The 13806-nt window shown below is 44.4% G+C and overlaps 1 protein-coding gene across 7 annotated transcripts in view; it reads right to left on the bottom strand.

The window, feature by feature from the left end:
• add2 (adducin 2 (beta)) overlaps nt 1-13268 on the bottom strand; it is a 30047-nt gene extending 16779 nt beyond the window's left edge. For 2 of the 7 annotated variants that reach the window (XM_061037262.1, XM_061037260.1), the window contains exons 1-3: nt 12997-13268; nt 1159-1351; nt 652-793 (exon numbers count right to left, since the gene is read on the bottom strand). In XM_061037262.1, coding sequence (XP_060893245.1) covers nt 652-793; nt 1159-1305 — 289 coding nt within the window. In that variant the 5' untranslated portion in view covers nt 1306-1351; nt 12997-13268. Of the gene's footprint in view, nt 1-651; nt 794-1158; nt 1352-5229; nt 5411-12996 lie in introns of those variants that run through there. The other 5 variants (XM_061037266.1, XM_061037263.1, XM_061037264.1 and 2 more) reach the window with 4 other exon arrangements.
• Nucleotides 13269-13806: the final 538 nt, after the last annotated feature.

Raw genomic sequence — 13806 nt, forward strand, 5'->3', positions numbered from 1 at the left:
GGTTAGATTTAAGACCCGGGCTGCCTGCCTGGAGGACTACAGCCTCCGTACCAACCACTAGGCTACCGGCGCCCCCAATTAAGATATTTATATTAGAAATTAGATAACTACACTTGCTAAGAAGTAGTTTTTGCAGTGCTGCGCCATAGTGGATTATCTAGGCCAAACATCCATACAACAGATGAGGTCACCTTTCTCCAGGTGAGTTCAGACATGCAAAGTGGATTACAATGGTTCAACCTCCTTTATGATCCCAATTACTGCATGTATGTAGAACACAATGTAAACATTTTTAAAAGCAAACTCAAGACCTGCCTTTTTAGTAGAGCTTTTAACTGAATCTCATTTTATAGTTTTATTACATTTTGAACCTCCTGTGTTTCCTCATGTAGAATAAATGATAGCGTTTCCTCATTACATTTCTTATCTAGTTATTTAGACCTTAGTTTTTGGATTGTGGGATAGGGGTGGGGGAGGGAGTCATGATGTTGCTGTTTGATTAAATGTTGATGTAAAGCACTTTGTGATGCATTTGTTGGATGAAAAGTGCTATACAAATAAAGTTTGATTGATTGATTGATTGATTGATTGATTGATTGATTGATTGATGTATAGAAGCGATGAGGCACAGGAACGGACGTGTGTACGCACTGGACGGGGAGACGGGCAGGGCGGCCGGAGAGCCATGCGAGGCCATGAAATCAGCCAGCTGTCTCAGCGCCCAGAGGTTGGACGAGCTGCCGCCCTTCTTCATCTGCTCCTGGATCAGCACATCCAGCTCCTCCCTGAATGACTGTGCAAAGAAAACACACACAAACACAGTATACGTTTTATAGTATCAACACAAACACATACACTACACGTGCTGATGAACAAACTACAGGAGAGAGAGAGTCAGACGCTCTCTACTCTCCTTTCACTTCATGGTCACCTCGTCCACTTCACACACTACTTCCTCAGCATAATGTATCCTCACTGGAGCCCTCTCCCATATGCAGAGAAACACACAGTCATGCACTCATGACGGGGCTCTGACTCTGCACCGAGCCAAGCTGTCATTTGAGAACGGATAAAGAGTAATGTGAGGAGGTAACCTCGTCTAGAGGGAAGGAGAGGGAGACGATAAATCATTCACACAGAGACTAGCAGACATCTCACCGGACTCTGCAGAAGGCTGGAGATGCGTTTCTTGTGCTGGGGTCCGGAGCCGGGCGTGGAGTGCTGAGGAGACGGGAGGCTCTCGGGGAACCCATCGCTGGGGCTGCGCTGCACCGGGGTGCTTTTCGGGGTGGGAGACTTGCTCATCTTCTACTCTTTTGGGGACTTACAACCAAGAAGCAGCGGGGGAAAGCTGTGAAGAAAGAAGTAGGCATGTTAGCAATGCTGCTGAGAGAGCACTTTATTCTGCCATCACGATCAAATCAAAGTGACTCATGCTCATTCATATCGCTCCATCTCTACTGATCTCTCTTCCTCTGTCTCTTCCCACATGGGGATCAGCTGATTCAGGGCGTTTACTCTCAAGTATTAAACCAACCACATTTCACCACGACCGCTTTCAACCAATCATCCTGCTGCTGACAAACTCTCAGTTTGTTTTCCTCTCTGCTCCGTCATTTTGCTGATCCAGCGTGGATGGTTTGCGACCCTCCTCCATCTAAATCACTGTTTCTAACAAGCGGTCCATCCACCCATCCATCCATCCATCATCCATCCATCCATCCATTACTTCATCCATCCATCCGTCCATCATCCATCCATCCATCCATTACTTCATCCACCCATCCATCCATCCATCCATTACTTCATCCACCCATCATCCATCCATTACTTCATCCACCCATCCATCCATCATCCATCCATTACTTCATCCACCCATCATCCATCCATTACTTCATCCACCCATCCATCCATCCATTACTTCATCCATCCATCATCCATCCATTACTTCATCCACCCATCCATCCATCATCCATCCATTACTTCATCCATCCATCATCCATCCATCCATTACTTCATCCATCCATCCATCATCCATCTATTACTTCATCCCTCCATCATCCATCCATCCATCCATCCATTACTTCATCCATCATCCATCCATTACTTCATCTATCCATCATCCATCCATTACTTCATCCACCCATCCATCCATCATCCATCCATTACTTCATCCATCCATCATCCATCCATCCATCATCCATCTATTACTTCATCCCTCCATCATCCATCCATCCATCCATTACTTCATCCATCCATCCATCCATTATTTCATCCATCCATCATCCATCCATCCATCCATCCATTACTTCATCCATCCATCATCCATCCATCCATCCATCCATTACTTCATCCATTCATCCATCCATCCATCCATCCATCCATCCATCAATAATCAATCCATCCATTACTTCATCCACCCATCCATTACTTCATCCGTCCATCCATCATCCATCCATCCATTACTTCATCCATCCATCATCCATCCATCCATTACTTCATCCATCCATCATCCATCCATCCATCCATCCATCATCCATTACTTCATCCATCCATCATCCATCCATTACTTCATCATCCATCCATCCATCCATTACTTCATCCATCCATCCATCCATTACTTCATCCACCCATCCATTACTTCATCCGTCCATCCATCATCCATCCATCCATTACTTCATCCATCCATCCATCCATCCATTACTTCATCCATCAACCATCCATCCATTACTTCATCCATCAACCATCCATCCATTACTTCATCCATCCATCATCCATCCATCCATTACTTCATCCATCCATCAATAATCCATCCATCCATCCATTACTTCATCCATTACTTCATCCATCAATAATCCACCCATCCATCCATCCATCATCCATCATCCATTACTTCATCCATCCAGCCATCCATCACCATCCATTACTTCATCCATCCATCCATCCATCATCCATCCATCCATCAATCCAGCCATCCATCCCTCATCCATCCATCCATCCATCAATCCAGCCATCCATCCATCATCCATCCATCCATCCACCATCCATTACTTCATCCATCCATCAATCCATCCATCTATCCATCCATCCATCCAATACTCATCCATGCATCCATCAATAATCCATCCATCCATCCATCAATAATCCATCCATCCATTACTTCATCCATCCATCCATCCATCAATAATCCATCCATCCATCCATCCATCCATCCAGCCATGACCTAAACCATCAATATAATTATTTTCCTCTTATTTTAAAGTGTGTGTAAATTATGAAGCCACAACCAGCAGTTGGTTAGTTTAGCTTAGCACAACAACTGGAGTCAGGGAGGAAACAGCTATGAGGGAGGATTAAAACTACATCTTAAACTTCTAAGTGTGGTTCTGTACCAGGCCACGTTTGGGCTTGAGGACTAGTACCTTCACAGAGCATAATAAACCGCACACAGGCCCAAAACACATGAAACGATTATTAACTGGACTCACTCTTTCTTCTGACCTGGTGGTCTTCTGACTAATGAAAGCGCTCTAACACTGCAGGTCACACCTACACATTCACACACTGATGGTAGAGGCTGCTGAGTAAAGAGTCCATCAGTATTAACTCATCCATTCATACACATTCACAATCTGATGGTAGAGGCTGCTGTGTAAAGAGTCCATCAGTATTAACTCATCCATTCATACACATTCACACACTGATGGTAGAGGCTGCTGTGTAAAGAGTCCATCAGTGTTAACTCATCCATTCATACACATTCACACACTGATGGTAAAGGCTGCAGTGTAAAGAGTCCATCAGTATTAACTCGTCCATTCATACACATTCACTCACTGATGGTAGAGGCTGCAGTGTAAAGAGTCCATCAGTATTAACTCGTCCATTCATACACATTCACACACTGATGGTAAAGGCTGCAGTGTAAAGAGTCCATCAGTATTAACTCGTCCATTCATACACATTCACTCACTGATGGTAGAGGCTGCAGTGTAAAGAGTCCATCAGTATTAACTCGTCCATTCATACACATTCACACACTGATGGTAGAGGCTGCAGTGTAAAGAGTCCATCAGTATTAACTCATCCATTCATACACATTCACACACTGATGGTAGAGGCTGCTGAGTAAAGAGTCCATCAGTATTAACTCGTCCATTCATACACATTCACTCACTGATGGTAGAGGCTGCAGTGTAAAGAGTCCATCAGTATTAACTTGTCCATTCATACACATTCACTCACTGATGGTAGAGGCTGCAGTGTAAAGAGTCCATCAGTATTAACTCATCCATTCATACACATTCACACACTGATGGTAGAGGCTGCAGTGTAAAGAGTCCATCAGTATTAACTCATCCATTCATACACATTCACACACTGATGGTAGAGGCTGCAGTGTAAAGAGTCCATCAGTATTAACTCATCCATTCATACACATTCACACACTGATGGTAGAGGCTGCTGAGTAAAGAGTCCATCAGTATTAACTCGTCCATTCATACACATTCACACACTGATGGTAGAGGCTGCTGAGTAAAGAGTCCATCAGTATTAACTCATCCATTCATACACATTCACACACTGATGGTAGAGGCTGCTAAAGAGAGTCCATCGGTTGAGAAACGACAGACTCCAGAGTCTAGATGCCTGATGTTGTCCAACAAATCAACCGACCATGCTTTCACAGAACACAACAAGCCACTAACAAATCACTGATCTCTCTCTTGCCATGGTGATCCCTTTTTTTCATCCCACACTTATTTTGAAACGATAATCTTAACCAGGCACGGCATCAAGTGAGCATGCAAAGGAGGTTAAATGTAAAGTGTCTCAGTAATGGGTCGGGTAAGATGGACAGAAATAACAGAATGAATCCTGCGAGGATTAAATAAAGACGAGGCTGATCCCAATGAACAGAAGTGCAGGAAGCAGAATATTTATGGTTCTTTCCGAGCCTGTGCTCACAAGAGTTCTGCAAAGTGGCCCAGAGGTTGTCAGCATCTATGGAGCTAACCAGCACAGACGCTGGATCAAATACCAGCTGTCAGTTTAATCAATAAGCTCAGTCGTGTAGAAATCAACTCCAAAAAATCCTTTTGTATCGTGCATTAACATGAAAGCCGAGTCTCCTCCTGCAGGTACAAAAATAAACATCATGTCGGACTACACATTGAGCCGGGAGTTCTGTTTCTATTCAAACGGCAGCATTAAGATGAAATAACCTACCCTCACATTAAGGAGGCCGTATCCCTCAGGGCAGCGGCTGGTGGAAATGCAGAGTTAAAGCAAATGGAGCATTAGCAGTAAGAGCTCCCGTGCAGCCGGCGGCGTCACAACCACAGACAGGAAGTCAGCTCGGGATACAGCTCGGTAATTGGAGAAAGAGTCAAGAGTTACCGTAAAGGATGTTTCTGAAAAGAGATGGCCCCACCCGAACGAACCTCCTCAACTCCACATGCACACACACACACACACACACACACACACACACACACACACACACACACACACACACACACACACACACACTGCTGCAGGGAGCAGATAAGGTCCCACACACACCACACCCTCTCTCCTGTTCTACATCGTCTCAATGACTCCAACATGGCTCACTTCACATCAGGACAACAAACTCAGTTATAGGTTTAGAGCAGGCAGGTAAACACCACCTGAGGCCGAGGGATGGACGAACTTTAATCACTGATTTCACTTGTATCTGTTCATTTTTATGCCTCGCCCCTTTCTCCCTCCTGAGTGTCTGTGTGGACGTTCCTCTGTCGTCTGATGTGATCTTTTGTGCTGCAGAACGGGCCCCAGCTGTAAACCAGTGTTCATGTTACTTTGAATCTTTTCCTGTGTAATAAAAACTTTAAAATGAACATAATAAATATGCAACTTGAGGTAACATCGTTCAATATTTCTCTATAAAGTTTGATAAATTAATATCTAAGAGACCATTTTAACTGGGGGTGGGAGTCACCCGAGGCCCCACGATACTTGAGTCACAATTCAATATCAATGCGATTTTAAACTTTTTAAACTGCATATTATGTCCACAAAATTAAACAAAACCAAGAACTGTTCAGTCTCAGTCTTTTTATTTCTACACAGTGAGAGTCAAGCCCACAGACGGACCAACACTGTGGTGAAAGTAAAACCCTGTAAAGGCTGCATGCTCCTCACAATCTGATCTGATGGTATCTCACTCTTAATGAACTGAACTGAACACAAACATGTACGGACGACTGGACAACTGCAGGAAACAATGCAACTTGTTCAAAATGAACCATGCAACCCCTTCAGCAATTACAAATTAAAAAAGCTGTTTGCTACTTATACTGATACTGATACTTGGCGGCCATTAGACGGTTTAATATCGGCATGCAAAATATCACGATACTATACTGTATACATTTTTCCCCAACCTCTGATGTTAACTATATTGTTTATTTTTGTATTTTTATTTATCTGGTATTCCTTCAGGGCTGCATGGTGGTGCAGTTGTTAGCACTGTTTCTGGTCTGAATCCCCGTCTGACAGGATCCTCTCTGTGGGGAGTTTGCACCTTTAAGAAAAAGCTAAAGACCCAGCTCTTTATGAACTCCTACGACCTTAATGATGATGACGATGGTAATGACGATGGTTTTTGTTTGATAACGGTGACTTATAAGATGGTTTCTATACTGATTAGAGTATACCATTATAGTTTTATTTTGTAGTTCTTTCCCCAGTGTTTCCTGATTTATTTTGTAGTTCTTTCCCCGGTGTCTCCTGTTTTATTTTGTAGTTCTTTCCCCGGTGTTTCCTGTTTTATTCTGTAGTTCTTTCCCCAGTGTTTCCTGTTTTATTTTGTAGTTCTTTCCCCAGTGTTTCTTGTCTGGTGTTACTGTCTCCCTTGACTGATTTCAGTCTCAAACATTTAAGAGGATCACTCCAGCAGCAGAAAATAAAGTGCCATCATATCCTCTGGAATGAGACGAGCTGACAGATGACTAAACCTTTAATGGACCTTCTGGATAAAGTGCACCATATCCAGAGGTCAGAAGCCCCCGGGACTCACATCTCATCACATATTTAAACACATTCAACACTATACGGACTACTATACAATACAGAAAACACAACCTCGTTCACATGTGCTATCAACGTCATCTTTCTCTACACAAAGATGTTTCCCTCAGCTTCAGGTGTTTGATTTTATTTCTCTCTCCCTCTCTCTCTCTCTCTCTCTCCTCTTCCTCTCTCTCGCTCTCTCTCTCTCGCTCTCTCTCCTCTTCCTCTCTCTCTCTCCTCTTCCTCTCTCTCTCTCTCTCTCTCTCTCTCCTCTTCCTCTCTCTCACTCCCTCTCTCTCTCTCTCTCTCTCTCCTCTTCCTCTCTCTCTCTCTCTCCTCTTCCTCTCTCACTCCCTCTCTCTCTCTCTCTCCTCTTCCTCTCTCTCTCTCCCTCTCTCTCTCTCTCTCCCTCTCCTCTTCCTCTCTCTCTCCTCTTCCTCTCTCTCACTCCCTCTCACTCCCTCTCTCTCTCTCTCTCTCCTCTTCCTCTCTCTCTCTCTCTCTCTCCTCTTCCTCTCTCTCTCTCTCCTCTTCCTCTCTCTCTCTCTCTCCTCTTCCTCTCTCTCACTCCCTCTCTCTCTCTCCTCTTCCTCTCTCTCTCTCTCCTCTTCCCCTCTCTCTCTCTCTCTCCCTCTCTCTCTCCCTCTCTCTCTCTCTCTCTTTCCTCTTCCTCTCTCTCTCTCTCCCTCTCTCTCTCTCCCTCTCTCTCTCTCTCTCTCTCTCCTCTTCCCCTCTCTCTCTCCCTCTCTCTCTCTCTCTCTCTCTCCTCTTCCTCTCTCTCTCTCTCTCTCCCTCTCTCTCTCTCTCTCTCTCTCTCTCTCCTCTCTCTCTCTCTCTCTCTGTGGGGGTATAGACGGGGGCTCAGGCTGCTGACAGGCAGCAGACAGAAAGCCTCTCTCTCCAGGGACGACTTAATGATGGAGGGGAGACAGAGAGGCCTCGTCCTCCACTCAATCCTCCATCACACTGTGATGAAGGCGGAGCATGCTGCATCATCATTTTACTAAAACTCTCCTCGTCTATTGGAGCTGGGTTTGAACCAGAAGTGCTAAATCAGAAATTCAGTAACGCTGAAGCCGTTCAACATCGACCTTTAACAAATATTTTTCTGGAGTTGGATCCTTCAGAAGAACACGAGGATCGACCAATCTGATGCTCAGCTTTGCACCGAGATCTTTGGATAAAAAAGAGAGATGAACGTGAGGCAGTTAAAAGATGTCAAGGTTCACATCAGTACTCTGAAAAATGAATCACAATACTGTTTTTTAATCAGCAGAGGGCGCTATCTTTTAGCCGGCGTTACCATGGAAGCTGTAGAGCAAGATTTAGAAATTGAGGACGCACCAACGTCTATTAAATCGGAGGTGTGGACAGAGAACTACACAAATAGCACAATCAACATGATGCAGCATTTAATCCACACTACAACAAGAAGCTGTCTTCAGTCTCATTTTGTCAAATAAATCGTGAGAGAATCGTATAGTGAGTTGAGTGAATCGTTACGTCCCTCGTGAGCATGAATTGGTTTGATCCCTCACGTTTTCCCTCTTCTGTAAACACCCCCCCCCCCCCCCCCCCCCGAGCACTCACATCCAGCTGAGAGGCAGATGGGTTTGAGTAATGACCTGAGTAGCTCTCGATTGATTTCCCTCGTCTTCCCTTTCATGAGCTTGATGTCATTACGGCCCGTTAGTGGATCACATTCGGATGATGAGATGGCTCCGGGACGATCAAGTCTCTCTGCACACAGGTTTCCAACACGAGACAACGGTGAACATTTTAAAATTATAATAATAATAAAGTTTATTTAAAAAGCACTTATCTAAACAAAGGTTACAAAGTGCTTTACAGAACATTAAACCCTGAGACTAAAAACAAGAATGTAGCTATAAAACAAGAAGACAGAGAGAATTAAACAGAAACTACTCAAACAAGTTGGCTAATGTTAAAATAAGTCCTCAAAAGAGATTTAAAGACGACGACTGATGGAGCTCTTCTGAGATCCTCAGGTCGCTTCAAGCCGAGGAGCTCGAGCATCAAACGCTCGGCCTTCTTTTGGTTTAAGAGTACTTCACATTACATCTCGTTCTTTGACTATGAAGGTTAACAGCTTTTTCTAAATAATGCAACATGTCACATAAGGCTGCAACTGCAACCCACTTTTATAGATTTTCTTTAACTAGACTCTTCTCCTCTGTCGCCCCCCGGTGGTGGAACAAACTACCAAACTCCATTTGATCTGCAGAGTCCCTCTGCACCTTTAAGACCCAACCTGGGTCGGTTTTAACGACACTGCTGGGACAAGTTAGAACAGGCTAAACACCAGGTTACCTGTTTAAAGGCACAGTTTGTAAACTCCACCACCAGGGGGCTCTCAATCAAAACAATAACAAAAGATGACGTCAAGGCTGGCGGGGAATCATGGGAGTGATTCTCTCTTCTTCCTCTGTTTTTTAAACAAGGCTGTAAACATTACCGATAACTAATGCACCCCGGGTCAAAGTTCAACACTGATTGGTCTGTTCAAGTGTCAATCAATCTCAGGGTTTTGGCTGTTGTTTAGCTAGCCTAGCTTATCATGCTAACAGGACCTGCTGCGTAACCACAAGTAGGCTAGCTTGTCATGCTAACAAGACCTGCTGAGTAACGACAGGTAGGCAAGCTTATCATGCTAACAGAACCATCTATGTAACGACAGGTAGCCTAGCTTATCATGCTAACAGGACCTGCTACGTAACAACTGGTAGCCTAGCTTATCATGCTAACAGGACCTGCTACGTAACAACAGGTAAACTAGCTTATCATGGTAACAGGCCCTGCTGCGTAATGACATGTAGGTGAGCTGCCAAAAGAACCAGCCAATGAATATCCTGCGTTTTGCACACATTGCAAGTTTCCAATTTCATTGACATACAGCACCAGATTAAAATAAGGAAAAACCAATTGGTGGAGGCTGGAAGTAGCTCTGATATGATCTACTTCAGTGAAGAAAACGTCACTGACAACCAACTTAAAGGAGCTGCTCAGGAGGAAACCTTTACCTACCACATCGTGTGATCAGTGCAGGTCACCAAACTGTGGATCCATACATGTGGGTTAATGGTCAAATTAAAGTGTACCGATATGGAGGTTTGAAAATATGTCCACCTTATCTTGGAGCCGTTATCGTCAAATAGCAGCTCATTCATCAACGATGGATCCTGATCTACGATGATAACACCATCTTTTTAATAATAATAACGACCTTTATTTATAGAGCACTTTTCAAAATTAAGCTACAAAGGACTTTCAGAGGACAGCAATAATAAAGCCAATGTAAACACAGGCAGGTCATGGAATAATGAACAAGGCAAAGATTAAGAAATCAAAAACATTTTGAGACATAAAATTATTGTAAATGAATTTTAAATGTAAAATTGAACTAAAACCAGGAAATACTCGTCGGTAAAAGTGTGTCTTAAGAAGTGATGTAACAGAGATGACTGACTCAGCTGACTTGATCTCCTCGGGCAAGGTCGTTCCACGGTTTTGGAGTTTTTACAGCGAATGCTCTGTCCCGCTTTGGTTTCTATATCAGAAGACCTCTGCCTCTGGGATCTCAACGTACGAGTTGGCTCATAAGGTACTTAAATGTCTGTCATGTAGCTGGGAGAAAGGCTTTCAAAGTAATCAATAGTCCAGCCTTAAGTTCACCCACAGAAGAAGAAGCCGTGATGACGTGTAGATATCACACGAGGGAGGTCGAGCTGTTTCAGACGCTGTACAGTAGAAGTGAACTTGTTTCCTCTTAACACGGACTGAGCTGAGTGCTTTGCAGAAATGCTGCATGCACAGGAGGAAAATGCATTAATGCATAAATGATGTAGAGCTAGAATACATTTTGTTGACTGTGCAAAGTTATATTTCACCCACCACACAGCTGCACCCCGGAGAACTGCGCTTCATTTAAATCTTAAAAGGTCACATATCTGCTAAATCCACTTGACCGTGTTTTTCTAACGATGATATGTGTCTCTAGTCTTTCTACAAAACTATTATGAGAAGAGGCCATCCTCTTTTTCTCCGGATTTTAAAGGGGACATATCATGAAGAATCCACCTCTACAGTGTTTGTGAACATATATTTGTGTAACCTGAGTGTCTACTGACAACATGTGAAATAAACCCATCCAGTCCTTTGTTTGTGGTCTGCATAAGTCTTACAACACAGAGAAAAATGCTCCGTTTCAAATGTGCTCTCCTTGTGATGTCACAGTGGGATTCTGGTAAAAAAAAAAAAAAAAGCCCCTCTCCTCCCCTGGTATCTCCACCCATGGACTCCACCCCCAGTCTAGAACAAAACTTTGGATCAGGTCCACCATTTTTATTCTCTCTACAGAGGAGTGATGTCTACGGGGAAAACTCAGGGGGGGGGGGGGGGGGGGGGGGGCATTACATTTAAAGAGACACACACACCAAAACGGAGCGTTCTGAGAGAGCTGGTTTATACAGGGTCACAAACCTCCTCTGGTGCTTGATTCATGTTATATTTTGAACAAAGCACAGCACAGGTGTTTCATTTAGAACACAGGAGACTGTTTGAAAAGGTGGAGAAGGGGGGGTGGTATATCCTCTTTAAATCTAGACCGGTCAAGACCACCACTGAGAGGCTATTTTTCCACGTCATTACTGTGACTAGAAGGAAAACGCCCTCTTTCTAAAAAGAATAAATAACTTCTAGTCATTCATAATGTGAGTGACACGCCCCCTGCACACAAGATGATGATTTTTCTGTGATATTTATGCTCTTGGTCTTGACTCGGTCTCGGAGCACTCTGGTCCCGGTTAGTGTGGTCTTGACTACAACACTCTTAATAAGGAATAGTTTACTCAAAATGAATCATTATGTTGTTTTCTCAGTCTGTTGGAATCTTACAGAATCTGCTCCTCTTCGGGGTTAATGTTAGTTTCATAACAATCCTCTCCTCCCTTAAGTCAAGCAGAGGGAGTTGAGTGTTAATGTGCAAATATAAAAGGCTAATTTGTTAGGTGAACTGAAGAGGAGAGTGTGTCTTCAGGCAGCACTACAACCCTGATAGTAACGGGTCCCTGCGGGCCTATTTCCCGGGCCTTGACTTTCACATCATCGTCTATCCTAACCCAACAGCTGAGACTCAGAGGGACTCCATGATTGGCTCTCTGCCTGCCATTGTGCTGCTGTGGAGGAATCAAATCTTCCTCGACTCCCTAAACACGCTGTGCCACATGGGGGGAGGAGGGAGAGACACGAGCTAGATTATTGATCACATAGTCATGTATTTGCAGCTTGTGTATTCTGCAGCGCCACATTTCAATGTGAAAGCACAATGCAGTTTTTTAAGGTTGTTGTTGTTTTTTTTGTTTGTTAGCATCCTCTGGCGGCTCGCCCTCTGCATGGCTGCCTAGCAACACAGTCTCAGCACCAACAGCGCGAGGATCCGCTAATGGCCACCCAGCAGCAACATGCAGAGGACAGCAGCGACGACATATCACTGCGCGACTTTCCTCTTAGTAAAAAAAAACAAAAAAAACATAACACATCGGTAGGCTGCACCAGCTAGAATGAGCTCCTGTTAAATAAACGAAAAGCCATCACTGGATCGTTAATAAGCGAGATTAGACCCATCATGGCTTTAGCACACACCAGTCTCTGAACACACAACACAGTCTGCTCATACGGGACCTTAGATGCACAATAAAGCGATTTTGAGAGGCTGCTGTGCAACGAACAACTAAAACGAGTTTAATATTTTTAATAGAATCACAGACTAAATCCTTTGCGCAGAAATCCGTGATGCCCCGTATGAACAACAACATGACTGTAAACATCAGACACAGACATCATGCTACGCCCAGCAATTTCTCCACGGCCGCTTGTTCCACACTGAGACACAAATATAAGAATGCATTGTAGGCCCCTCACCTCAGTGCATCCTCAGGACGGTGTCCTCTGCGTGGGTGCGGCACACCCACTGCCCACGAAGCGCCCTCAGAATCAGCAGCTGTGGTAAAAAAAATCAAAGCTGTGCTCCCCAACACCACGTTTCCTTTGTCGGATGTTTCAGGGCCTCAGCTGATACCAAGTCAATGGATCCTGATGTGTTTCATCCCCTCTGTGCGCCCTGGACCAGCCCACTGCCACGCCTGCCTGTCCACGGTCTGACACACACACCCCCCCCCCCTCCCCAAAAAGGCCCCCGCTCGTGCAGTATAGGATTCAATCTAAGGTAGCACGTGGGGTTTCTGAGTTTGTGAGGAACACGCGCAGCTCGTGTGGATTCCGGTTTGTCCTTAAATGTATTTTTTCTAGGCCCAGTTCAAGTCGGACTGTTAACTGCAACGCATCAAGCAGGCGCCACCTGCTGGTCGAATGGTGAACAGCAGGTTAACAATAAAATGTAAGGCAAATGTGTAGGCTGCAGCACATCTCACCTACAAAGTGCTTCACACAAAGACATTAAAAGCATCATGACAAAGAGGAATAGATACAATAAAAGAAGAGGCTTAAAATAATCCAACCTTTGACAATCACAGAGATGAATAAATATGAAGATATGTCAAAGAAATACAGAAATCTGACAAAAAGATCCACCTCAGAACGTCTACCTGAGGATTCAGGCTCACAGTTTGCTCCGTCTGTGTCGAGTCACAGCTCAAAGACCCCCCCCCCCCCCTACACACACACACACACACACACACAGGGCAGGGGCACCTGACACAGCCCAACTCTCCA

Source organism: Labrus mixtus, chromosome 5, assembly GCF_963584025.1.
Source record: "Labrus mixtus chromosome 5, fLabMix1.1, whole genome shotgun sequence".
Taxonomy (NCBI): domain Eukaryota; kingdom Metazoa; phylum Chordata; class Actinopteri; order Labriformes; family Labridae; genus Labrus; species Labrus mixtus.